Consider the following 23,955-nt stretch of genomic DNA (forward strand, 5'->3'; position numbering starts at 1 on the left):
ATAAGTGATACTGACCATGAAGTGCACAACATTGAATAAGTTACCTACCATCTGTACCTTTCTGAAATATACTCCAACAACAAATTCCAAACCTTTTGATTATACCCCAGAAGTCAGACTGGATCTGAAAAATCTTAAGAAGTACCCCAGCGCACCAGCAGGTGGCATTGTGGGATTCTTCACCAACGTCATTTGACTCAGTTACGCTCATTCCTGAAAGACATCCTGCGGTACTCCGAAGTCCAACTGTCATTCCTGACCCACTAGTAGTCGTCAACTAGGTCTGTCAGCCCCGGCATTTAACAATCCTGTCAGGTGGTTGACAACCAGGGAAATGCCCTGGCGACTCAGCCAGTTCCAGAGGCATAGAACCTCTTGGCACAGGGCCCAGGACCCTATTGTACCTGTTTGTTGCATTGACACATGGTAGTAATGTTGTCCAAGAGAACCAGCTTTCTCCTTGATGGATAGGAGGAAGGCCTTTAAAGCCAAGCGAATCACCTGCAACTCCAACTGGTTAATATAGAGCCAGGACTCTGATAGAGACCAGAGACCACTGATTTCTACCTCTCCTGGATGTCTTCTCCAACTCCGCAACAATGCATTCGGCATGATCGTCAAGTCTGGGTAGGGTAAACAGAGTGGTATGCCGCTGGTCCAATTCCAGTTGAGCAGCTACCACCGCAGAACTTTCACAGTCTCCTCCTGACAGATTTCCTTGTTGCTGAGACTTGAGATCCCACTGCAGCGCACACACATGTTCCTTCTGGCATGTAGGAAGGAGGCAATAAGGACAAAAAGCCTCAGAGCTACTCTCACTGAGACGTAGGACAGAGATTTAAACATCTGGATTGCAGCCTGAATGTCCTGGAATAGTTCAGCCAGTGGAAAGGCTCAAAAGAGCACCATATCAAGGACAGCTCCAATAAACATGAGGTTCTGGGAAGGAGTCAGGTGTGACATCGGCATGTTAATCGAGAAGTCCAAGGATGTGAGGAGGTTCCCCGTCGAATGGAGGTGGTTTATGACTGACTGTGGCGAGCCCACCTTCAGCAACCAGTTGTCTAGGTATTGAAAGACTGGTATTCGAAGCCTCCAAAGATGTGCTGTGATCGCTGCCATTACTTTTGTGAATACATGAGGGACATGGTGAGGCTGAAGGGGAGCACCAAATACTGAACCTGTCCTACCTTGAACTTCAGGCGGCTTTTAGGGCTGTGGAAGGCGATATGAAAATAAAACGGGAATCCTGTAAAACCTGAGCCACCATCCAGTCGCATGGATCCAGGGCTGCTGGAACTTGGGCTAGTATTTGTCCTTCTTGCGAAAGAAGTTGAGTGAAGATCTGACATAGTACAATGTTATACATTCTTCTTCAGTACCTGGAAATAACATAAATGGCATCCAGTTCCTGTTTCTGATGCGGAGGCTCTCTCTATAGCTCCTTTGGCCAAAAGGGCCCGAACTTTCTGCTAGACGATGGGCAAGTGGTCCCTCAAAAGATGGTCTGTAACGTGAGGAATAAGTGGCAGGTAGGCCAGGAATGGTAAGGGGTATCCTTGATAGACAAACTGGAGCACCCTCCATCGGATATGAAGCTCTGCCACCATGAGGAAAATGTTGTATTCTGTCTCAAACAGGCTGACCATGTACCAAATGAGGAAGGTTAAAGTGGTTGTGTGGCCATTGGTGGAGTTGAGCGGGGTGGGGGCAATTCGGCTCCACACTGTTCCTAAGAACTAGGACGCTGTTGGCTTGATCCTTGACCCAGGTCTTTTAAAAGACTAGGAAGACTACTGTTGTGTTAGGGGGTCTGACGTTTTTGGTGTTGGAAACCGATGTCAGGGCCTCGAAAGGGTGGAAAACTGTTTGGGATACTATTGCAGTGGAGCAAAAAGCAGAGAGAGCTTGGGGTTGCCCTACTTTCCTTAAAGTGCTTAAACAAGAAGTTTGCTTTGTTACCAAACAGATGAGTCACCGAGGGACATGTCCATCAGGGACACCCGAACGTCAACCTGAAAAACCTCTGGATTTCATCCAGGTAGGTGTTAAAGCACAAGGTTTATACCCACTGCCCTTTCCAAGCAGTCAGTAGTGCCTAGTCCAGGCCAGATGACATACTTTGCTACATCCTGCCCATCCCGGATGTAAGAAAACTGTGTATTATATGGTGTGGCTGCGCGACCTCACCATGTAATACACTTACCAACCCCTTCAGGGCCACTAGGTTTAGTTTATTCAGACTTAAGCTCAAACCTCAGTAGCTGTGGCTCAACAGTCAAGCTTACACAAACGAATTTAAGAAGCAATACACAAGACACTCAAGCAATCCGACACCAACTTCGACTGTATCAAAAAAGATCTAACGGAAAGTTCCGAAGCTACAGCTATTCCAAGGTATAGCAAATAGGCCCTTTCCACTTAACCGCGAGCAAGCACTTGCAAATTCAACAAATTTGACAGAAACTTTTCCAAAAAAAACTTCTGTAAGTAGCAAAGAAGTTACTTTGAGTCACTTTAGGCGACTGTCAGGGAGCCAGTCAGGGAGAGCATCAACGCACTCAGGAACTGAAACAATCTTCAGTACATTTTAGGCACTTTTATCCCTATGGAAGTGGCCTTGATGTAGTGGATGGTGTATAATTTAGCTTGTCACCCAAAGTGAGACAGGTATGCCCAGATGTGGGTCGTTGCACACAGTGTCCCTGGAACCTTGCTGTACCTGGCTGATGAGCCTATATCTAGGGCAAACCCGATCATGGGTTGCTTGTGTTTTGGTTCATCAAGGACCTGACTTGGCAGTGCAGGCTGGATTGTTCCGATTGGATCAGGGTCAAGACTGAGTTGCATGTAGCAGAGTCAAACTGATGTGACCTGGCGTGCAAAATGAAAATGGATTTAGATGCGGCCTGAGTAATTATCAGTGGCTGAGATTAATTGAAGCATTGCATCCATCACTTTTTGTATACATTTGTGATCTGCTATCTTCAAGCTAAGTTTGTTCGCCCTGGCATTCAGAAAGCAAACCAAGGAATTACCCTGAGGTTCCAGCCAGGTCCAGAGGGTTCACATCCCCACAACTCTCTAGTATTCACCGTGAACACCTGCACTAGCCTTTGCATGATGAAAAATAGAAAGGATTTCACAGCCAGTCGGCTTGCAAGTCGGATTGCCCGGAGCACCAACAGGCTGATGTGGAGCCCAGATTCTGCCAGACACCAGATGCCTCTAATCTCCACCTCTCTCAAATGGTCATCCCATCCCAGGAGTTAAGCATCTGTCACCTCTGCAAGATCTGGTTGAGGAACAAGAGGGGTCGGTTGCTGACCGAAACGTGGTTTGTTAGTCCTCTCTGCAGTTCCCTCCGAGATCTGGATCATGTTGGAGAGGTTCCCTGATGCTGCACCAACTGAAACTTCAGGTCTCACTGCAGACCCAGCATATTCCAAGGGCATGTCTTGCAAGCAGAATACAGGAGGCTGTAAGGTTCAGCAGCCTCAGACTCTGTTTTACCATAATCCAGGATAGAGGCTGAAACAACGGTATCACAGCAGGAATTTCCTGGTTTCACCACTTTGGATGATAAGCCCAAACCTGCACTGTGACCAGAACAGCTCAGATGAAAGGAAGCATTTGAAAAGGGGTTAGGTGTGACTTTGGCAAGTTGATAGTGAACCCCAGTGAGTGCAGGAGGTCTGTTGTAATCTGGAGGTGGGAGACGACTTCAAAAGCCAGTGGTCGAGATAGGAGAAGACTGGCACCCCTGATCTCCACAGAAGAGTTGCAATCATCGGTATCACCTCGGTGAAAATCTGAGTGGCAGTGGCGAGGCCAAAAAGGAGCATGGCAAACGGAAAGTGCTCAAGGCCAACTGTGAACCGAAGGTAACACCAGTGGGCGGGTAGGATGGGAATGTGGAAGTATGTTTCCTGCAGTCCAACGCTACCATCCAGTCTCCTGGGTTTTGATGTTCTCCTTCTTGAGGAATCAATTGAGAAGGAGCAGGTCTAGGATAAGACAAAGGTACCCATCCTTTTTGGGCACCAGAAAGTAGCAGGAATAGCAACAATTACCTCCTTCTGGCATTGGCACCCTCTCTATGGCCCCCTTGGCCAAGAGAGCCATCACTTCCTGGTAGGGGAAGGGATGATGGTCCTCCATCAGCCTGTCATAAGTGGGTTGCATGGGTGGAGTGGTAGTCACAAAGGGGAAGGAGTAGCCCCTTCAGACAATTTAAGGAACCAATTGGTCTAATGTTATGGGCCTCCAGTGGGACAGGTGATGTCATATCCTGCCTCCCACTGGGTGCCCATGATGGTAAGAGGGCAAACTAAAGGGGTTTGGAGGCTGCGGGTGGACTCGCCGGACCTCTGGCTGCACGTCTGTGGGTATTGCGTGCTTAGCCATGCAGAGGATGGGAAGCTTGCAAGCTGTGGTGGCTGGGTGAGTAAAAATGTGTCTGGAAGCCCCTTCCATGGCCACAAAAGGAGCAAAAGGTGGACTGGGATTGCCAAGGGACTGTGAAAAGGCACAAAGACCTTACTATGACTCTGCCTTGGTTCCGAAGAGACAGGAGCCATCAAAGGGCATATCCATAAGCGAGGCTTGGACATCCCTTCAATCAATCAATCAATCAGGATTCTTAGAGCGCAGCTAATCACCGGTTCGGGTCTCAAGGCACAGTGGGGGCGTGTGTTACTGCAACGCTGGATGGCCGGTTCAGTAGACCAGCCAGGTCTTGAGGTCCTTACTGAAATGAGGAAGAGAGGGAGACTGCCTGAGATGAAGAGGAAGAGAGTTCCAGGTCTTAGCAGCGAGGTAGGAGATGGATGTTTCGCTGTGGTCTTGCAAATCCATGGGATGGTAGTTAAGTGCCAGGTGAGCGGAATGGAGTTGCCTGGTGGGCGTATGGAAGGCGTCCTTTGAAAAGCCAGTTGTTCTCAGCCAGGAGTAGTGCTGTTAGGCCACCATCAATGAAACCACTCTGCCCAGCGAGTCGGTGGTATCCAGGCCACATCTGATCATAACTTAGCTGTATCCCTCCCATCAGCAACAGCTTGGGATAGTAAGGCTTGGGCCTTCTACGGAACCATGGGAAGCACCTCCAGAACTAAGTCCCATAGGGGATGGGAGAAACGAGCCAAAAGGCATGCAGTTCACAGACTGCTGTGCCAGGCTGGTGATAGAAAACATTTTCTTGGGTAAGGTATTCAGCTTCTTGGTTTCCCTATCCAGTGTGGCATAGGAAATCCACTAGTATTTACTCAGGACATGGAGGCTTGGACGATCAAGCTATCTGGGGTAGGATGTTGCGTGAGGAACTGAGGGTCCTCTGAAGCAGGGAGGATCTGGGGAGCAATAGTTCTGTTCACAGGGTCCCCGGTGCTGGGCTTGGACCAAGTCTTGTAATGCTTGTAAGGGTTTATTTAAAAGGGAGAAGCAGTTCAGAGGAAGTTGCTCCTAACTGAAGCACCTTTATCAAGATGTTGGTTTCAACTGCCACCAAGGCCAACTGAAGGCTCCAGAACCTCAGCTGCTCTCCTCACCACCATAGGAAATGATGTTCACTCCTCTGTAGCCACAGCAGGGGGACAAAGCATGGCAGTATCTGGAGAGGTGCCTAGTCCTCACATCAGTCTGCATTTTGATGTAGGGGCTGGTCCAGTGACCCCTCCCAATCCTCTCCAACTCCTAACCTATAGGAACAGGGCTCCGGCTCTAGCCTGGAAGACATCGCTCCAGAGGGCGTCAGGGATGAGAATGGAGATGGTGCTGGTGGAGGGTGCTGGCAGCACAAAGAGTTTTGGCATCTGGACTGGCACTGGGGAATGTCGAGGTGGTACAACTGAGGCAGGTCGAGATCCATCTGTAGATCCAGGGCGTCCGACTGGTGATGGGTCGGGCCCACTGGCAGAGAACCAGTAGAGGCCTTTCATGAAACCTGGGAGCTTTGATGGTGCGCCGTTGGGCCGCACAAATATGAGATGCGAGGCCTTATAAAACTCACAAAGTTGGGCGGGGGCTGCTCTGGCTCCTGGAAACTTGGGAAGGTGCGGAACCACCCCATGCACAGGTTCAACCTCAAAGCCAGGCCTCGAATGACGATGCTCCCTCGTTTCATCTGAAGACCACGACAGATGTGGCAAAGTTAAAGACCTCTTTGACTTCTTATCCCTTCTTTTTTCTTCATCGCTTACCCGGATGACTGAGTAAGATATAGATCTTAGGCTCTGAGACTGATCCCAGGACCTTCCTGTCGACCGGTTTGAGACCGTTGCAGCAGTGCATGTCAAGCAGAAAGAAGCTTGAGGGACCACTCTCTCAAGGCCTTGGGGTACATGGCAAGGCAGTCAAAGGAGGCTTCTGCATCATGGTCACAGTTCAGGCACCGGATTCAAAGAAGGTGCCAGTCCGTCACTGACATTTGTTGGTGACAAGCGGTGCAAGGCTTGAATCTGGCTTTCTTAGTGGATATCCCTGCCACACCAGGGGGAAGACATCTGAAAAGGAACCTCCACAAAAGTAGAAAACAATCTCAGTCAAAAGGTGATTGTGGGTAGCTGTCTGGCACAGAAAGAAAAGAACTTAAGTCTGCGCAGTGCGGTGGAGTTCCTTACAAGCACCGCATACATCATGGCGTGGATGACTCAAAGCAAAGCTGAACGATGCCACCTACCTGCACGTAGGGGTACTGCTCACAAAAAAATTCCGATTTTGTCTGACACCTGGGGATAATTCTAATGTAAGGAATCTGCGGCTAGAAGTCTCTATCAAATACCGGTCTCAGGGACCGATCCTGTGTGTAACTGTGGATGGGCACAGGGGATTCAGGGCAAAGTGACAACTTTGCAAAAGTTGCACATTGCAACAAGTTACATTATTTTCGACTTGGGCATCAAGTCCAGCTTAATGTAACAAGGTGGTTAATATTTTACAGTATCAACTTTAGTAGTCCCAGTCAAAAGTGAGCAGGGCTGCTGTGGCTCTCAGCAATGGGGCTACTAGCCTTTCCACAGTAAAAACAATTTTAGAGTTTTCACTGTTGGAACATGTAAAACATATTTCTTGCTTTATAATAAACAGTATCCTGGCCTTAGGGCTCGCTAAGCCTGCCTTAGGGGTGACTTAAGCACATTAAAAAGGGAGGACTGAAGTTTGTCATTACTTTGCAATTTAAAACTGCTCTTCCAGTCCGCAATGGCAGACTAGCAGCCATGTTTTACTTTTGTCAGACCCATGGTGGCACAAAACAGTGCTGCAGTCCCTAGAGCTACCCTTTAACTTACAGGCCCTTGGTACCTGAGTACCATATACAAGGGTCTTACAACTAAGTTAGCATCCCAACTGGGTATAAGCCAATCAAACAAACACAGTATAAAGTCAGGTCACAGGCACTGAAGTCTGCTTAGCAAGCTCCAGTGCACACTCTGAGTCATAAACCCAGCAGCATCAGTACAAAACTTAAAGGGTGACTACAGGATAGCACCCTTTTTGGCATGGTTAGCCCCCACTTTTTGCCTGGTATCTAATGTGATTTTGACTTAAAGTACACTGGGTTCCCGCTAACCAGGTCCCCAGTGCCAGATCTCTTCCCCAAGTCTTCTGTTAGTCAGTTAGAGTGTCTGAAAAGATCACTCCTTCCACTGAGCTGCCATCTTTCAGGTTGCTAGAGGCGATCCGGGAGAGATTCACTCCCAACTCCTGTCCCTTATCAGTGACTATGGTCATGGTAATCTGAGCTCATTCACGATAGGGTTTTAGGTGATTGACATGAATAACCTTTTGGGGTTCCTGCAAAAGCCAAAGTCCACCAGGTAAGTGACTTCCCCTTTTCTCTCTAGGATAGGGTTGGGTCCACTCCACGTGTCTTGGAGGGCCGTAGTAGCCACAGGCTCCAAAACCCACACCTTCTTCCCTGGTTAGAACTCCACCAGTGCAGCCTTTTGGTCATACCAAAGCTTCTGAAGCTCCTAACGGGCCTCAAGGCATTTAGATGCTTTTTCCATGTGCTCAGTCATTTTGAAGCAAAGTTCAATTACATAGCCCACAGTTTACTGTGTAGGTTCTCTGAGAGGTCTCTCGCATTCTTCCTGTACAAGACAAAGTGGTCCCTTTACAGGATGCCCAGACAGAAGTTCAAAGGGGGCAATAGCCTACTCCCTTCTGTGGCACTTTCCTGTAAGCGAAAAGCAGGCATAGATGTAATACAGCCCATCTCCCGAGTTTTTCAGGGAGTCCACCAATCATACCTTTCAATGTCGTGTTGAATCTCTCAACAAGGCCATTGGTTTGTGGAGGATATGGAGTAGTGAACTTATAGGTCACACCATATTCAGCCCACATGTTTCAGGTAGCCAGATATGGAGTTTGTACCTCTGTCTAACAACTCCTCCTTTGGAAAGCCCACTCTGGCATACCAATGAGGGCCCTAGCTACTGCAGGGTCAGTGGTAGTCCGCAGGGGAATTGCTTCAGGATACATGGTTGCATGATCCACTACAACCAGTATGAATCTGTTTCCTGGTGCAGTTGGAGGGTCAAGGGGACCGACAATGCCAATCCCTACACTTTCAAATAGAGCCCCAACCACTGGAAGTGGAATTAAGGGGGCCATTGGATGGCCATCTGTCTTGCCACTGGCTTGACAGGTGGCACAAGAGTTAAAAAAAAACCTCTTCACCGACATACCTGGCCAGTAGAATTGGTTCACCAACCTACTCCATGTTTTAGCTTGTCCAAGATACGCAGCTACGGGGATATCCTGGGCCAAAGTGAGGAGAAACTCTCTAAATTACTGAGGCACTACCGCTCTCCTAGTGGCACCAGGCTCTATGGCCTCAGTGAAAAGGAGTGCCTCCTCCCACCACGGTCTGTGGGAGCCACTGATATCGCCCTTCTCCTGATCAGCATCCGTAGAGGGTCCCCCTGGGCTGAGAAGCTCGGCCGTGTAAGGCCCAAGCTCCTGGTGCTCAGTTCCCTCTGGGGCTGACAGGTCTCCTCCTTGATGAGAGGGGACCTAATCTGGCATATGTTTGGAAGCTGATTTCCCAGACTTTTTGCCCTTTCTCTTGGTAGGTTGGGCCATTATTCCAGACTCCAACTCTACTTTTTCACCCTGGGCCTTGCTTTGTGCTCTGGTTTGATGCACACCTATTCAGGTATACCCAGCATAGTTGGATGTGTCTTTCTTTTGACCTCAGCCCATGCTGAGGACTACAGAACATGGCTTAGCAGACATTGTACAGGGGTCGTAGGAGATAACATCACCTTCTTTTGGCCAGTAACCCCTCCCCATTCTAAGGATACTATTGCAGTGAGATGCACCTTAGCCTGATCATCAGCATTGAGGACTGTATATGTATCACAAATTAAGTATTGATCTGAGGACACCAGTTGCTCAGTCACCATGGTGACACTGGCAACTGTGTCTCATGCTTCAACCCTGACCCCGTTAATATGTGGTTGTTACTGGGCCAGACAACCAAAGCAGCTACATATACCCCATCCTCTGAGACTAGAGTTGCCTTAGTAGGCTCACAGACATGGTCACGGCCTTCCTGGAATCCCATCTGAAAACTTACCACTGCATGTACTACAGGTGCACTGAAGACATTCTTTTTGTGGGGACAGGTAGGGTCTCCCGTTTGGAGTCCACAAGCCTTGCAGTAATGGCACCCGGCTTTTTTGGAATCCCAGTTTTTCCCTTTGTGCCCACCCTTGAATTCTGAAGAGTCCTGGGGCCCAACCTCCTGTGCAGGGTTTGGGGCTCTTAGAACACTCATTGCTTTTATTCTTGTTCTGGTTACCCTCTTTCCCTTGGGAGGGAGGCTTTTGGCCTCCTTTTTGTGGTCTCCCCAACATGTGGAAGTTTTAGTCACTCTTGTCTTGACCCAATCATCTGTCTTTTTGCCCTGCTCTTGAGGAGAAAGTGGACCTAGGTCTACCAGGTACGAATGTAACTTCTCTTGAACACAATTACTCAATAGATGCTCTTTCATCAATACATTGTAAAGCCCCTCATAATCATGCACATTGTTACCTTTTAACCAACCACAATGTGTCTTTACTGAAAAGTCTACATGACCTACCCAGGGCTGACTCTGGGCTTTTTGAGTCTCCCTGAACTTGATACTCTATTCTTCAGGAGTGAACCCAAAGCCCTCAATCAGGGTGTCCTTTATGAGGTAATAGGACCTAGCATCTGCCGCATTCAGTGTCAGGAGTCTATCCATACACATCTGAGAACATTTCCTAAAAGAGAGAGCCCCGGTGCTGTTTGCTAAGCTCCCTGGAAACACAGGCCCTCTCAAAGGCTGTTCTCATATTTGGGGACAATCCTTTTTGGGACTTTAAGGTCAGAGTGCCCTACTCAGTCCCCAGGTATAATGTTGCTGCCACCATTCATGGGTGCTAAACCCATTTCTTCTCCTTCCGTTTCTATGGGACCTGAGTCATCCTCACTACATGGAGGTGCTCTAGACACCTTTGGTTGTCTTCGAGGTGCAGGTTCCTCTCTTTTAAGTGGTGGAGGGTCCAGCTCCTCCTCCTCACTCAACATGCCCTGATCATCAGGGTCAGTGGCCCCTTCAGTAGGATGCGTCTGCTCTTACTCTGCCAACAGCTTCAGTGGTAGGGTTTGAGCCAGTTTTGATTTTGTACCTGTAAGCGGCTGGCTCTGTTTATGGTGTGGCACCCTATACTGAGTCCGGGCCACCCTTAGTGATGGTGAATAGGTGTCCAGATAGCAAAAGCTTTCTATGGGTAGTTGAGGCGAGCAGCTGAAGCTTATCTAGGAGGAATGTAAAGTACTTGCAATACCACAGTAGTAATCTAATAACTCACTCACAAGAAAGAACCACACAAGTGTTGCAAAAATAAAGGATACTTTATTACAGCACTGCTACTAAACTAGCATTGGTATATCTCCCTTTAGGAATAAGTATACGCACATCATACACACAAAATGATCAACAGAAATATTATAAAAATATACAGGGCCCTATGGGAGGGGGAAAACCATATACTAAAAATGTGAAATAGTGACAACTAAGGTAAGTGTGGTAGTTAGCTAGGGGCAGTTAGAAACATCATAAGTAAGTACATTAGGTGACCCATCAACCAGGAGTAACGTAGTTACCCACCCAGTAGACCCACAGACGAACAGGAGTAGTGGTTGGAGCTTGTGGAATTCAGGACCCTTCCCAGTGGACTCCGAGGAAACCAGACAAGAGGATGGATGGAGAGTGCCCCAACCCCAGGATACCCAGAAGATCGGAGTACATACATCACAAACCCGGATGCAGAGGGGAGAAGGGACTCTCTCTGAAGTCAGTGGATGCCTCGGATTTTCCAGCTGCTGTCACAACCCGTGGACCAGTCCGGTGGAACCCAGGGACAGATTCCAGATGTGGAGGACCTGCAAAGGAAGAGGACATAGTCCAGCCCCCTTGGAGGTGTTCAGGTGGTGCAGATGGTAATTGCCACTCTCCTGAAGTTGAAGTTCCTGCAAGTCAGTGCAAGAAGTTGTTCAGCTGCAGGGGTCCAGGAGCTGCAGAAGATCCCTTGACAGTCGCCGAATTGCATGAGTCAGTGACCAGCCAGGTTACCAACAAGCACTGGCAAATGCCAACAGGAGCTGAAGAAGAAGTTGCAAAGTTTTGGAACCAGTAAGGTCCAGAAGACTCTACCCAGGAGGGGGAGTCAGATCTGGGCCTGAGCACAAAGGAAGGCCAACAGAAGTCAATGAAGCCCCCACGAGTGACCCACAGGCGATGGACACAGGGAGCCTCACCAGCACAACAAAACAGAAGTCCCATGTAGCAAGGGCTGATCTTATCGTTGCAAAGTGCTAGAGGCCGGGGCTTCTCGGTGCCTGAAAATCTTGCGGAGAAAGAGTCAACAAGCGCAAGTGCAACAGTTGTGGTGCGCAGGGGTTCCAGTCCAATGGCAGGAGCATGGGCCAACAGTCTCTCAAGTTGGTTGGAAGACAAGCAGGACCCAGAGGAGGCCACAGACTCACCACCTATGTTGCGGTATCTTCAGGTGTCCGTGGACAGCAGACCCCTCACTAGCCGGTTGACGTTGTTTTGAGGTGCCTGCCACGTTTCTGACCCCCTAAAGTGAGAGCCAGCACTCTCAGAGGCCAGAGACAGAAGCCTGCACTGGGTCAGGGTGTTGACACCTCATCCAGGCAGGATGGATATTCCAGGCAGGAAGATTCAAAGGTCTAACTTTCTTTGTAATGCGACCCAGGTCTCTCGAAATGGCAGAGATGACCAACATGCCTGTCCTGACCCCATTTCTTGGCAGCAAGACAGGCAGGAAAATTAGTTAGATTACAAGGTGTGCCCACAACATGCCAGTCCCACCCTTAAGGTGGACGAGCTGAAGTTAACACAAACTCTAAGGCTCTCTGCAGCCGCTGGAAGCGCATGGACCCAACACCTGAAGTCACCACTGCAGCTGCCGTCAAATGACACGAGTGGGAGTGGTGCTCCAGTGCCACCAAGGTTCCCGAGCTCCCCAAAGTCCAAGTTCACCATGGTTTCACCCCTCCTGGAAGTCGCCTGCAGCCTCTGCATGCTGGCCCCCTCTCCCACAGCCTCTGTGGTGTGAGAAACCCAACACCTAAAGCAATCACTGCACTTGGTGTCAACGAAGTTCCCCAGCTCTCCTGAGCTTTAGTCTAGTGTGGTTCCCCTCGCCCCCGGACTCCTCGATGACGCCTGCAGCCTCAGACCGCAGGGCCCCTCAACCACGAGTGTTCCTGGAAACAGAAACCTGATGCCAAAGGACAGCCCTGTATCCGTCGCCCCTTGGAGAAAAGGATCAAAGGTGCACTTACACTCCTGAGCACCCCACGTTTGTTACCTACCTGTGGGTTTTCACTGACTGGCTTCCAAGCAGCCTGCAGCCTATTTCCCGGGAGACCAATACCCACTGCAATACATTGGGCACCTGATGCCGTACTACACCCCGGCACCTGGCCACCCCAGTGCTGCCCGGAGGGACCTGCTGGTGTTGTCCTGACCCTTGCCCAGTACCTACCTTAAGTCTCTGAGATTGGACTTGTAAGTCGTCGTAAAGTACCTGTTTGCTGACTTTGTTTTCCTCCTGTAGGTGAACACTGAATAACTCAAAAATTGAAGTGTCCATTTTGCAAGTGAAAAGTATTTATGCTTAAAAAATTGCTTACCATGTAACAAAGTTCTTGGTTTCAAAGTATATATAAAAAGAAATGTTATTTGCACTACCCTCTGATAAGCGTAACTGCCTGCCCATATTACCACAAAATAGAGCGTTAGTGCTATCTACTTTTGCCTCTGCAAACTAATGGGAGATCAACTGAACTCTGCACTTCTTTTTAATGCACCATATAGAGAGCCAGCTTCCTACAGTGACCATACAAAACAAGCATTTCCTTACACTGGGTAATGTGTTTCAAGTTGTTTCTAAAGTCTCAATGGACAGTTAGCAAGGAATTGCCAGCCATGTGCCATAATGCTCAGGAGTGGTATCCAAGAAAGCAGCTGGCACTGACTGATCTCAAGGCCAGGCTGGAGGACCAAAACATCCATTTCCCAAAAGCCTTCATACTCTCTGACAACATAATTGGCGGTGTGGTGGGGAATGAATTAGTTTCAAGTCAACTAGTAAACACTTGACCTCGAAGCAGCCTTGCATAGGACATTGCGTCAGGAAGGTCAGGTATCCTGGAGCAGGTCTACTGACCACTTGCCTATTTCCCAGCAGTAGAGAACAGATTTTGGCTCACAAACCTATTATTGTGCCTGTCAATAGTTCCTTGAGTGGCGAGAGTGGCTTTGGAAGACGTTTTGCCAAACTGCAGGACTTCTAATAGCACATTTGTTTTAAGTTGCACAGAAGGCAACTCAAGATTAAGCACTTCTGCAGCACATAGAATGACCACTGAAAAACAGACTGAGTCTTCAGTAGAGGGACAAGGGGGATTTAAACCCTGTGTCTTGGGAAGTAACTAGCCCAGTCCTCCTGAAGTTTGATACTGTTGTCATTGTAAAACTAACGCTCATTCGTATCATCATGACTGTCATGAAGACAAAGGTCTGAATCCAAGCTGAAGCGATTCTGGAGATGTTGTCTATTTTGGGATAAAATTACAGTCCTGTCCGACTTTGTGAGGCATTATGCTGTTGGTTGAGGCGAGAGTGGGGAGGACAGGACTTTGGGTGAGGTCCTGTTGGATTCGGTTTGGAGTAATAGTTTCTTCCTCCAGCGTCGACGCATGGGGAACTAGTGTGGACTGTGGTGCTAGAGTCAGAGTAGAACTGGGCTGGGCCCTGCTGCAGAGTCAATCAGCACAGACTACATCACAGGTGCGGTAACCCAACTGCAGACCTTCTTAGATCCTTGGGTCCAAAGGCAAACCAGAGGGAGCCAGAAGGGTGCAGAAACAGTGCAAAATGACCATCTTGAAGTCATCACTGAAGGCCCCAGAACCTCTGGTAGCATTGGGACAAGTTGGGGATTGGTTTCTCGTAGGAGAATGAGTGTCAAGAAGGCCTCAACAAGACTTCTCGGAATGAGAGTCACGTCATGCAGGAGAGTCCGGGTTCAAATTGTTTTGCTTCTTTACGGACTTGGACTTACATGAAGATTTGGAGTGGGAAGACAAATGTTCAGAGTTACAGCCCTCAACAAATATAGTTTGGCTTTGCGCTCCTGGATTGTATTTAGCTTCATCTTGGGACACTCCTCGCAAGACTTGGGGTTGAGCGAGGGCCAGACACCACAGACATACCTTATGAGGGTCAGCCAAGGCCAAATTTACTTGGGACAGTTCTTTAAGGTTTAAACCCTGTCGAGTTAGGGGGGCACATTTCCCTTGCACACTGTAAAAAAACTGAAGAGAAAAGTTATTTGTCATGATGATGGAACGAACTCCACTTCCAAATCTGAATGCGCACGAAGAAAGGAACTAATGTCAGTGAGTTAGGGTAGGTGCAATGACTGTATGTTGCTCTGCGTCACTTTCTGGGCAGGATGGAGTCGCTATGGAGCAGCACAATACCATCTACCAGGGTACAAGGGAATTGTTGAAAAAATCTCCGGATTCAGACAGATGTCTAGAAGTATTCACAAGGTGAGGAAAAAACAAGTTACTTACCTTAAACTGTGGTTCTCCAGCACTGGAAAAAAACCAACAATGTTAACAGGTCTTGTCATTTGGAGGTGGCTTACGACTGTTTGGGGTGAGCCTGCCTTCAGTAGCCAGTCGCTGATGTATGGGAAGACTGGTATTCCCATCCTCTGCAGACTGGCTGCAACCACAACAGTCACCTTTGTGAACACCTGAGGTGCTCTGATAAAGCCCAATGGAAAACTATAAGTGATCATGGCCTACCTAAAATCGCAGGTAACGCCTATGGGACTGCAGGATGAGAAAGTGAAATGCATTCTACAAATTCAGCACTATCATCCAGCCTCCTGGATCTAGGGCAGACAGAACATGGGCCAGGGTAAGCACACTGAACTTCTACTTCGGGAGGAAGATCAGAGGGTGAAGATCTAGGATGAAACTAAGGCCTCCATCCTTTTTCAGCAGCAAATAGTCCCAGTTTATGATGCTGGCAACTTCTCTATTGCTCAGTTAGCCAAGAGAGACTCAATTTCCCTACATAGTATAAACAAGTCGCCCTCTAGGAGAGACTGCGGAGCGGGTGGTATGTCTGGGGCATAAGGTAGGAATGGCAGAGAGTAACTGTATTCCATAATCTAGAAAACGTATTGGTCTGATGTTTTTGCTATGCCACTTGGGAATATGAAAGGTGGCACAACCTTCTTTGTGTTGCCAAGGACAATTTAACATGGTTGTGCAGTGGCTGCGGGGGGAGGGGGACTGGGATGAGGTTTGGGCAGTGCGTTTCTCATCTGGGCCTGAATGCCATTGGCCAGCTCCTTGGCCTCACCCTAGAAATGGCTGGGAGGTCTGTTGCTGCTCAGGCCTATACTGATGTTGCCCCTGCAAGTATTCCCTAACAAAGCATCAAAAGGGGCGCTGTTATTGTGACAACTACTTGAGCGGCTGAGCTGGACCTAAAGAGCAAGTGGTGGCTTTGCTCTCTTTAAAATTCTGAAGGGCAGAGTGAGCCATTGAGTCCTGGGTCTCAATGAGACAGTGTCCCGCATCTGGCCCCTGGAGTGAGAGTGCATCAGCGTTCTTGACTGTGACTGCTTCTGTGGCTTCCTCTAGAGTTCAGCAAGCGGCGCTACACAATCTATGGCGACTGACTTTGAGCAGCCAGTCTTCGAGGTACAGAAACATTGGATTTCTGACCTCCTGAAATGAACAGCCACCACCACTATCACCTTTGTGATGGCTGAGGTGGCGATGTCAATCGAAAAGGGAAGACTGTAAACTGGTGGTGAGTATTTCTTACCAAAAGCTATAGGTACTTCTTGTAAGACTGCAGGATTTGTATTTGGAAAAACGTGTCCTGCCGGTTGAGGGACATCATACAATATACTAACTTCAGTCCTAAAAGGACTGTGGACCAGGACAGCCTCTTGAATTTCTCCTAGCAAAGGATGTGACTCAACACCCTGAGATCTAAGATGGGACAAAGACCACTGCCTCTTTTGGCCACTATCACTGCCAATTTGCCCTCTCTGGCACCATCTGCACTACTCCTTTCTGCAGCAGTACTGCCACTTCCTGTTGTTGAATTTGGAGATGGTCATTTGATTGCAAGGACTTTCGGGGAGAGATCAAAAAGGGGGCCTGCTGAGTGGGTACGGTATATCCCTTTTGTAGGAAGATGGCTCTGTATATACTATTTCAAAGTAAGAAATAGTGTGCACAGAGTCCAAAGGTTCCCCTTAGAAGTAAGATAGTGGCAAAATTAGATAATTCTAATGCTCTATTTTGTGGTAGTGTGGTCGAGCAGTCGGCTTATCGGAGGGTAGTGTTAAGCATTTGTTGTACACACACAGGCAATAAATGAGGAACACACACTCAAAGACTTAGTCCAGGCCAATAGGTTTTTATACAGGAAAATATATTTTCTTAGTTCATTTTAAGAACCACAGGTTCAAGATTTGAAGTAAACACATACAATGCAAGGTACTTCACACAGGTAAGTTAGGAACTTTGAATAAAAGCAATATCATATACAGTTTTTGTTAAAATGGCAATAAGCTATTTTAAAAGTGGACACAGTGCAAAAAAATCAACAGTTCTTGGGGCAGGTAAGTAATGGTTAGATTATGAGGTAAGTAAGACACTTACAAGTCTCAGTTCCTAGGCACAGGCAGCCCACCGTTGGGGGTTCAGGCCAACCCCCAAATTACCACACCAGCAGCTCAGGACCGGTCAGGTGCAGAGGTCAAAGAGGTGCCCAAAACACATAGGCGCCTATGGATAACAGGGGTCCTCCAGTTCCAGTCTGCCAACAGGTAAGTACCCGGGTCTTCAGGGGGCAGACGAGGGGGGTTTTGTAGAGCACGGGGGGGGGGGGGGGGGGGCGGCACACAAGTAGGCACACAAAGCACACCCTCAGCGGTACAGAGGCGGCCGGGTGCAGTGTGCAAAGCAGGCGCCGGATTTTAGATAGGTTTCAATGGAGGTCACTCTAGCAGTGCAGGCAGGCACAGGGGTGGCACCTCGGGACAGCCACCACCTGGGCTAGGCAGAGGGTCGCCTGCGGGTCACTCTTGCACTGAGGTTCGGTTCCTTCAGGTCCTGGGGGCTGCGGGTGCAGTGCTTGGTCCAGGCGTCAGGCCCCTTGTTACAGGAAGTCGCGGTCAGGGGGAGCCTCTGGATTCTCTCTGCAGGCGTCGCTGTGGAGGTCCAGGGTGGGTCATCTCGGGCTACTCACGGGGTCACAGTCACCAGGGAGTCCTCCCTGTGGTGTTTGTTCTCTGGATCTCGAGCCGGGGCGTGAGGTGCAGAGTGTGAAGTCTCACGCTTCCGGCGGGAGGAGCGAGTTCTTTAAAAGTTGCTTCTTTGTTGCTGTTGTTAAGCAGAGCCGCTGCTCACGGGAGTTTCTTGGTCCTGGGGGGTCAGGGCAGTCCTCTGAGGCTTCAGAGGTCGCTGATCCCTATTGGATGCGTCGCTGGTTGCAGGTTTTCGACTCTGGAGATAGGCCGGTAGGGCTGGGGCCAAAGCAGTTGTCGTCGTCCGTCATCTCTGCAGGCTTGTAGGTCAGCAGTCCTTCTTTGTAGTTCAGGTTGCAGGAATCTGATTTCCTGGGTTCTGGGGTGCCCCTAAATACTGAATTTAGGGGTGTGTGTTTAGGTTGGGGGGGGGCAGAAGCCAATGGCTACTGTCCTAGAGGGTGGCTACACCAGAGGGGAGGGGGGCACATCCCTATTCCTATTGGGGGAATCCTCCAAAATCAAGATGGAGGATTTCTAAAGGCAGGGGTCACCTCAGCTCAGGAAGCCTTAGGGGCTGTCCTGACTGGTGGGTGACTCCTTGTTTTTCTCATTATCTCCCCTGGACTTGCTGCCAAAAGTGGGGGCTGTGTCCAGGGGGCGGGCATCTCCACTAGCTGTAGTGCCCTGGGGCATTGTAACATGAAGCCTGAGCCTTTGAGGCTCACTGCTAGGTGTTACAGTTCCTGCAAGGGGGGAGGTGTGAAGCACCTCCACCCAGAGCAGGCTTTGTTTCTGGCCTCAGAGGGCACAAAGGCCCTCACCACAGGGGGTCAGAAACTCATCTCTCAGCAGCAGGCTGGCACAGACCAATCAGTCCTGCACTGAAGGATTGGGTAAAATAAAGGGGGCATCTCTAAGATGCCCTCTGTGTGCATTCTTTAATAAATGCAACAATGGCATCAGTGTGGGTTTATTATTCTGAGAAGTTTGATACCAAACTTCCCAGTATTCAGTGTAGCCATTATGGAGCTGTGGAGTTCGTTTTGACAAACTCCCAGACCATATACTTAATATGGCCACACTGTACTTACAATGTCTAAGAATTGACTTAGACACTGTAGGGGCATATTGCTCATGCAGCTATGCCCTCACCTGTGGTATAGTGCACCCTGCCTTAGGGCTGTAAGGCCTGCTAGAGGGGTGACTTACCTATGCCACAGGTAGCATTTTGTGTGCATGGCATTCTGAGGGGGATGCCATGTCGACTTTGCCTTTTTCTCCCCACCAAAACACACACAATCTGCAGTGGCAGTGTGCATGTGTTAGGTGAGGGGTCTCTTAGGGTGGCACAACATATGCTGCAGCCCTTAGGGACCCACCCTGGTCACAGGGCCCTTGGTACCACTGGTACCTTTTACAAGGGACTTATCTGTGTGCCAGGGGTGTGCCAATTGTGGAAACAATGGTAAATTTTTAGTGAAAGAACACTGGTGCTAGGGCCTGGTTAGAGGGGTCCCAGCACACTTCTCAGTCAAGTCAGCATCAATATCAGGCAAAAAGTGGGGGGTAACTGCAACAGGGAGCCATTTTCCTACACCTTTCCACATTTGAAAGATCCTTGGTCCTAAATTATGGGACTCCAAACCTGTGGAGAAGATGACAACTGACCTCCTGCTTGCCCCACATGCTCTGAAGGGGGAACATCACAACTGCTTAACCAAAGGGGCAGGGAAGGAAAAGGCTGCTTGTTGAATTTTGCATGCTCTGCATTTCCCTCAACCTCTATAGCGCATGAGCAGCATGTGTTCAGACTGCTGCAGGGCCTGAGGCTCTGCACCGACGTCGTCTGCACTGGATGTATGGGCAGAAAAATGTCCAGGAGTCCAAACTTCTACTCTATGCGAAAGGCATTTGTTTTGTACAACTTGATACCGGAAGTCCAAAATTTGTATGAGCAATGCAGTAGCTTCACCTATTTACAGAGATATAACATTATGTGAACAAGACTGTAATGAAAGGCCTCACCTTGCCATAGTACAGCACACGGCACAGTTCTTTGATGATTACTGGCATTTCAGTAATCTTTTCTCTGCATTCCTCAAACTGAGCTGCAACGCTGTAGCATTTGCATATATGTCCACATACCTGAATTAAAAACAGAAGCAGCAGTGAAATCAACTTTGCTTTGGATGGAATTTTGAAATAAGATTCTACACTTTTCCTTTTATATAAAAAAAAAAGTACCAGTGTTTCACCAAGTTAAAGTGAGATGATGCATTTTGTATAGGAAATTATGGTGAATTTTGATTCTATTTTTTGTCTAAAGTATTCATTACCTGAACACACATATCATCCGGTTTACTTGAGGCAGTCAAAACAGATACACAGCGTGTGAAGGCCTCTTGCAAAACCTAGGAAAATAAACATGTCAAATAAATAACTGAAATTCACTATTTATTAATTATCAAGACATACCAACAATATTTAAAAAAAAGATCAAGGCATAAAAGAAGTTACTTACCTTAATTAACACTCCTGGTGGATACACCATCTAACTGCAGAATCCTCTCTTAGAATATTCCCCGGATGGCCCACAACGTTTCCCAGCACTACTCCAGCCCGAGGTTGGGAGGCACCATGCACCTTGGCGATGGCCTTGTTCCTTCTCAGAAGTAACAAAGTGCAGCCTTAATAAGCACCACCCTTTTGATTCAAACTCAGTTTGTTTGACATTTTCTGCACTCTCGGATGGGGAGCATGAACAACTGGTGGTACCACTGAGCAGATCTCTCATTTGGGACCATTTTACATGGTGAATAAAGAAGGACATAACTCACTGGGAGGGCAGTGACTAATCTGAAGTTAAAGCATCCACCAGAAAGTGTGTTCCCAAAGGTAAGTAACTTGTTCTTCTGATGGATAATTCAATTTGCCAATTCTTCTCCTTTAGAACAGACACCAAAGCAGTACCCCCCAAATTTGAAGGTTCTGTGAAGTGGGCTCAGACCAAAAAGGCCTGCAGGAGCACATGGGTGAAATGTCCATCCCTTCAGATCTGGCTGTCAAGGCTGTAGTGCTTTGACAGCATATGCCCAGAAGCCCACGTCTTGTGCTGACAGATCTCAAGAACAAGCACTGTGCATACCATTGAAGTGTTAGCGGTCCTGGCTCTTGGGGAATGAGACCTTCGTCCTTTCAGAGGCTGCATCTTGACCAATGCATAGCAGATCTTAATGCAGAGGACTAGCCACCTTGCAAAGTCCTTTTCAGTGAAGCTTTATGTTTTTTGCCCCCGAAAATCCTAAAAATGCTGTTTGTACACCCGATGGTCTTTGGTGACTTTGATATAAAAGCATAAGGCTTTTTTAGGGTCCAGCCAAAGGTCTCTCCTCTTTCGAGGGCTGAGGTGGAGCAAAGAACATTAGGAGGTTGATGGATTGCTCAAAGTAAAAATGAGCCACATTTTTTGTAGTAAAAGTCAGTTCTGGTACTCAACACTATTTTGTCTGGAAAACAATTGGCAGAGGGCAGCTGCACCAAGACAGCCTGGAGATCACTCATCCAACAAGTTGAGGAGATGGCGATGGTGAAATAGATACAACGAGCACTATGAGATCAAAAATGCTTTCGGAGTGAAGATGTGTTTCAAACATTTTATGAACCACATCACAACACTTGAATTAAACAAGGACGGTTGGCCCAGCAAACTCCGAAAGGGCTCACAAGTAATGTTTACTAGTGTACTGCAAGACCTTCCTGGGCCACAGACAAACCTACAAAAAAATCCAACAATTTGGATTGCAAGGGGTCTGTGTGGACACCAGGCCACAAATCTGTCACAGTGCCAAGCATAAATGGACTTAGAAGGATGCCTGGACGAGAGGATGATATCCACAACATCAGGTGATAGACCGAGTGCAGTAAACTGCTGCTGCTCAATCTCCATGCATGCTGGAGTAGATTCCACAGGTTCCGGTGATGAACCCTGCCCAACTGCTACAATAAAAATGCTCCCCAAGAGGGAATCTGATAGGGTGACAGATGCTCATGCCTGGAAGGTCCGGGTACTACATTCTCCTGGTCCAATCCATAGACATTAGGTTGACTTGGGTCCAGTCATTCCTGCCTTTTGTCAGAAACATAGGCAGACACAGAAAGGTGTACAAGAGTCCTTAGCTCCACTCTAGCTGGAAAGTGTCTTCTAGTAAGAGCTTTCTTGGAGACTTCAATGCACAAAAATGTTGACGTTCTTGACGGCAGTGAGAAGATTCAGCCAGGGTTCTGCCCAGCACCTCCTCGAAGTGCACCAAAATTCATGATCCACCAGGCGGTACTCGCTGAACTCGCCCACCCCAGTATTTAAAAATCCCACCAGGTGGTCCACAACCAAGGAGAAATCCTGATGTTTCAGCAAACCTCAGAGGCAGAGCGTCTCTTAGCAAAGGACCCAGGACCACAACTACTCCCTGCTTTTTGCAGTACTGCATAGAGGTGGTGTTGGCCTTGAGAACTTGCACCAACCTCCCCTTGATTGGCTGTCTTGAATACCAGGCGAAAAGCTCTCATCTGAAACAGAAGGATATGGAGAACGGTTTGCAAAGGAGACCACAACCCTATTACCTTCATCTATACAAGGTGACCTCCAGGAACGCAGTAGAGACACAACTGTCAGATCTCACCACTGCAGTCCCTGTGCAATCTCCTTCAAAGTCTAGATGACATGTGACAGGTTTCCAATGAGACTTCAGATCCTTCTGCAGAGTCTGCATGTCACCTGCTGATGTAGCAAGGAAGTTCCATGAAGCTGAAACATCAGGATTATAGTTCCAATATCCTGGACTCGTTGCGGCAGAGGAAAGACTCTACACTGTGCTGTATCAACAACAGCTCCTTTCAAAGGAAGGTTTTGTGAAGGAGTCAAGTGTGACTTTGGCTTATTGAACAAGAACCCCAACAATGTCAGGAGTTTGCCAGTCTGGGGGTGGTCAATGACTGACTATGGCAAGCCCGACTTTAACAACCAGCTGTCAAGGTAGGGGAAAACTGATATCCCCAACCTCTGAAGAAGTGTGGCGACCAGTGCCATCAATTTCATCCACCCAAGGTGCACTGTTAAGATCAAGGGGAAGCATGCCAAACTGAAAATGCTCCTGGCCAACCGTGAACTGTGGGGATGCAGGACAGGCACATGTAAATGCGCGTCCTGCAGGTCCAAGGTTACCATTTTGTCGCCCAGATCCAGGGCAGACAGAACTTGGGCCTGTGTGAGGATTTTGCATTTTCTCTTCCTCAGGAAGACGTTTAAAGAGTGAAGAGCTAGACTAGTATAAACGCCTCCGTTGTTTTTCAGCACGAAGAAATAGCAGAGTAACATCACATTCCTATTACTGAGTCCGGAAACACTCCCAAAGGCTTTCTGGACAGAAGAGGTTGCACCTCTTGAAATAATCTGTATATCTGCCCCTCTGAAAGTCCCTCTAATGTGGGTGAAATCTGCAGCGGGTCAGAACAGAATGGAAAGGCATCTGGGGAACCCATGTATCAGATGTGATGGATTGCTATCCTTGGAGAAAATGTTTTATCCTGCCTCCTACACGCCTGTGTGTCACGAAGGGCAAACTAAAGCAACTTGGGGGCTGATGCCGGTGGATAGGTGGACAGAGAAGTAAAGTGTCCCTGGTGGCCTGTGCAATACCTGCTTGATTTCTGTTCCTGGCCCTAAAAGGAGTGAGGTGGTTGTTGAAGGTGTCAAGGCCTAGTGCTGTCTAAAGCCCCTGGCATAACCTAGGAAGGAGAAAAACGACAGGGGAACCGATAAGGAGTGGAAATGCCAAAGGAATAGGCTGTGGTTCTCCTTTCTTTAAAACGTTCATGGGTGGAAGCAACCTTTTCAGTGAAAAATGTAGGATCCATAAGGGATGCCTGAATATCTCCAGAAAAGCCTGTGGACTGCACCCAAGAAGGTCGACAGAGCATCACACAACTGCCAAGGAATCAGTAATATCCAGACCAGCGAGAATCATGCTGCAACATGGTCATATTGAATAGTTTGATCCAAGGAGGTTTTTTACTCATATGGAACTGCTAGCAAGATCAGTGG

The 23,955-nt window shown here is 48.3% G+C and overlaps 1 protein-coding gene across 2 annotated transcripts in view; it reads right to left on the reverse strand.

Annotated features, from left to right (window-relative positions):
* Nucleotides 1-23,955, reverse strand: part of DNAJC13 (DnaJ heat shock protein family (Hsp40) member C13) — an 876,382-nt gene that overhangs the window by 237,937 nt on the left and 614,490 nt on the right. For both annotated transcript variants that reach the window (XM_069211911.1, XM_069211910.1), the window contains 2 exons: nt 20,192-20,266; nt 19,881-20,000 (listed from right to left, as the gene is read on the reverse strand). In XM_069211911.1, the coding sequence (XP_069068012.1) occupies nt 19,881-20,000; nt 20,192-20,266 (195 nt within the window). The remainder of the gene's footprint in view (nt 1-19,880; nt 20,001-20,191; nt 20,267-23,955) is intronic.

The sequence above is a fragment of the Pleurodeles waltl genome, chromosome 10 (genome assembly GCF_031143425.1).
Source record: "Pleurodeles waltl isolate 20211129_DDA chromosome 10, aPleWal1.hap1.20221129, whole genome shotgun sequence".
Lineage (NCBI taxonomy): Eukaryota > Metazoa > Chordata > Amphibia > Caudata > Salamandridae > Pleurodeles > Pleurodeles waltl.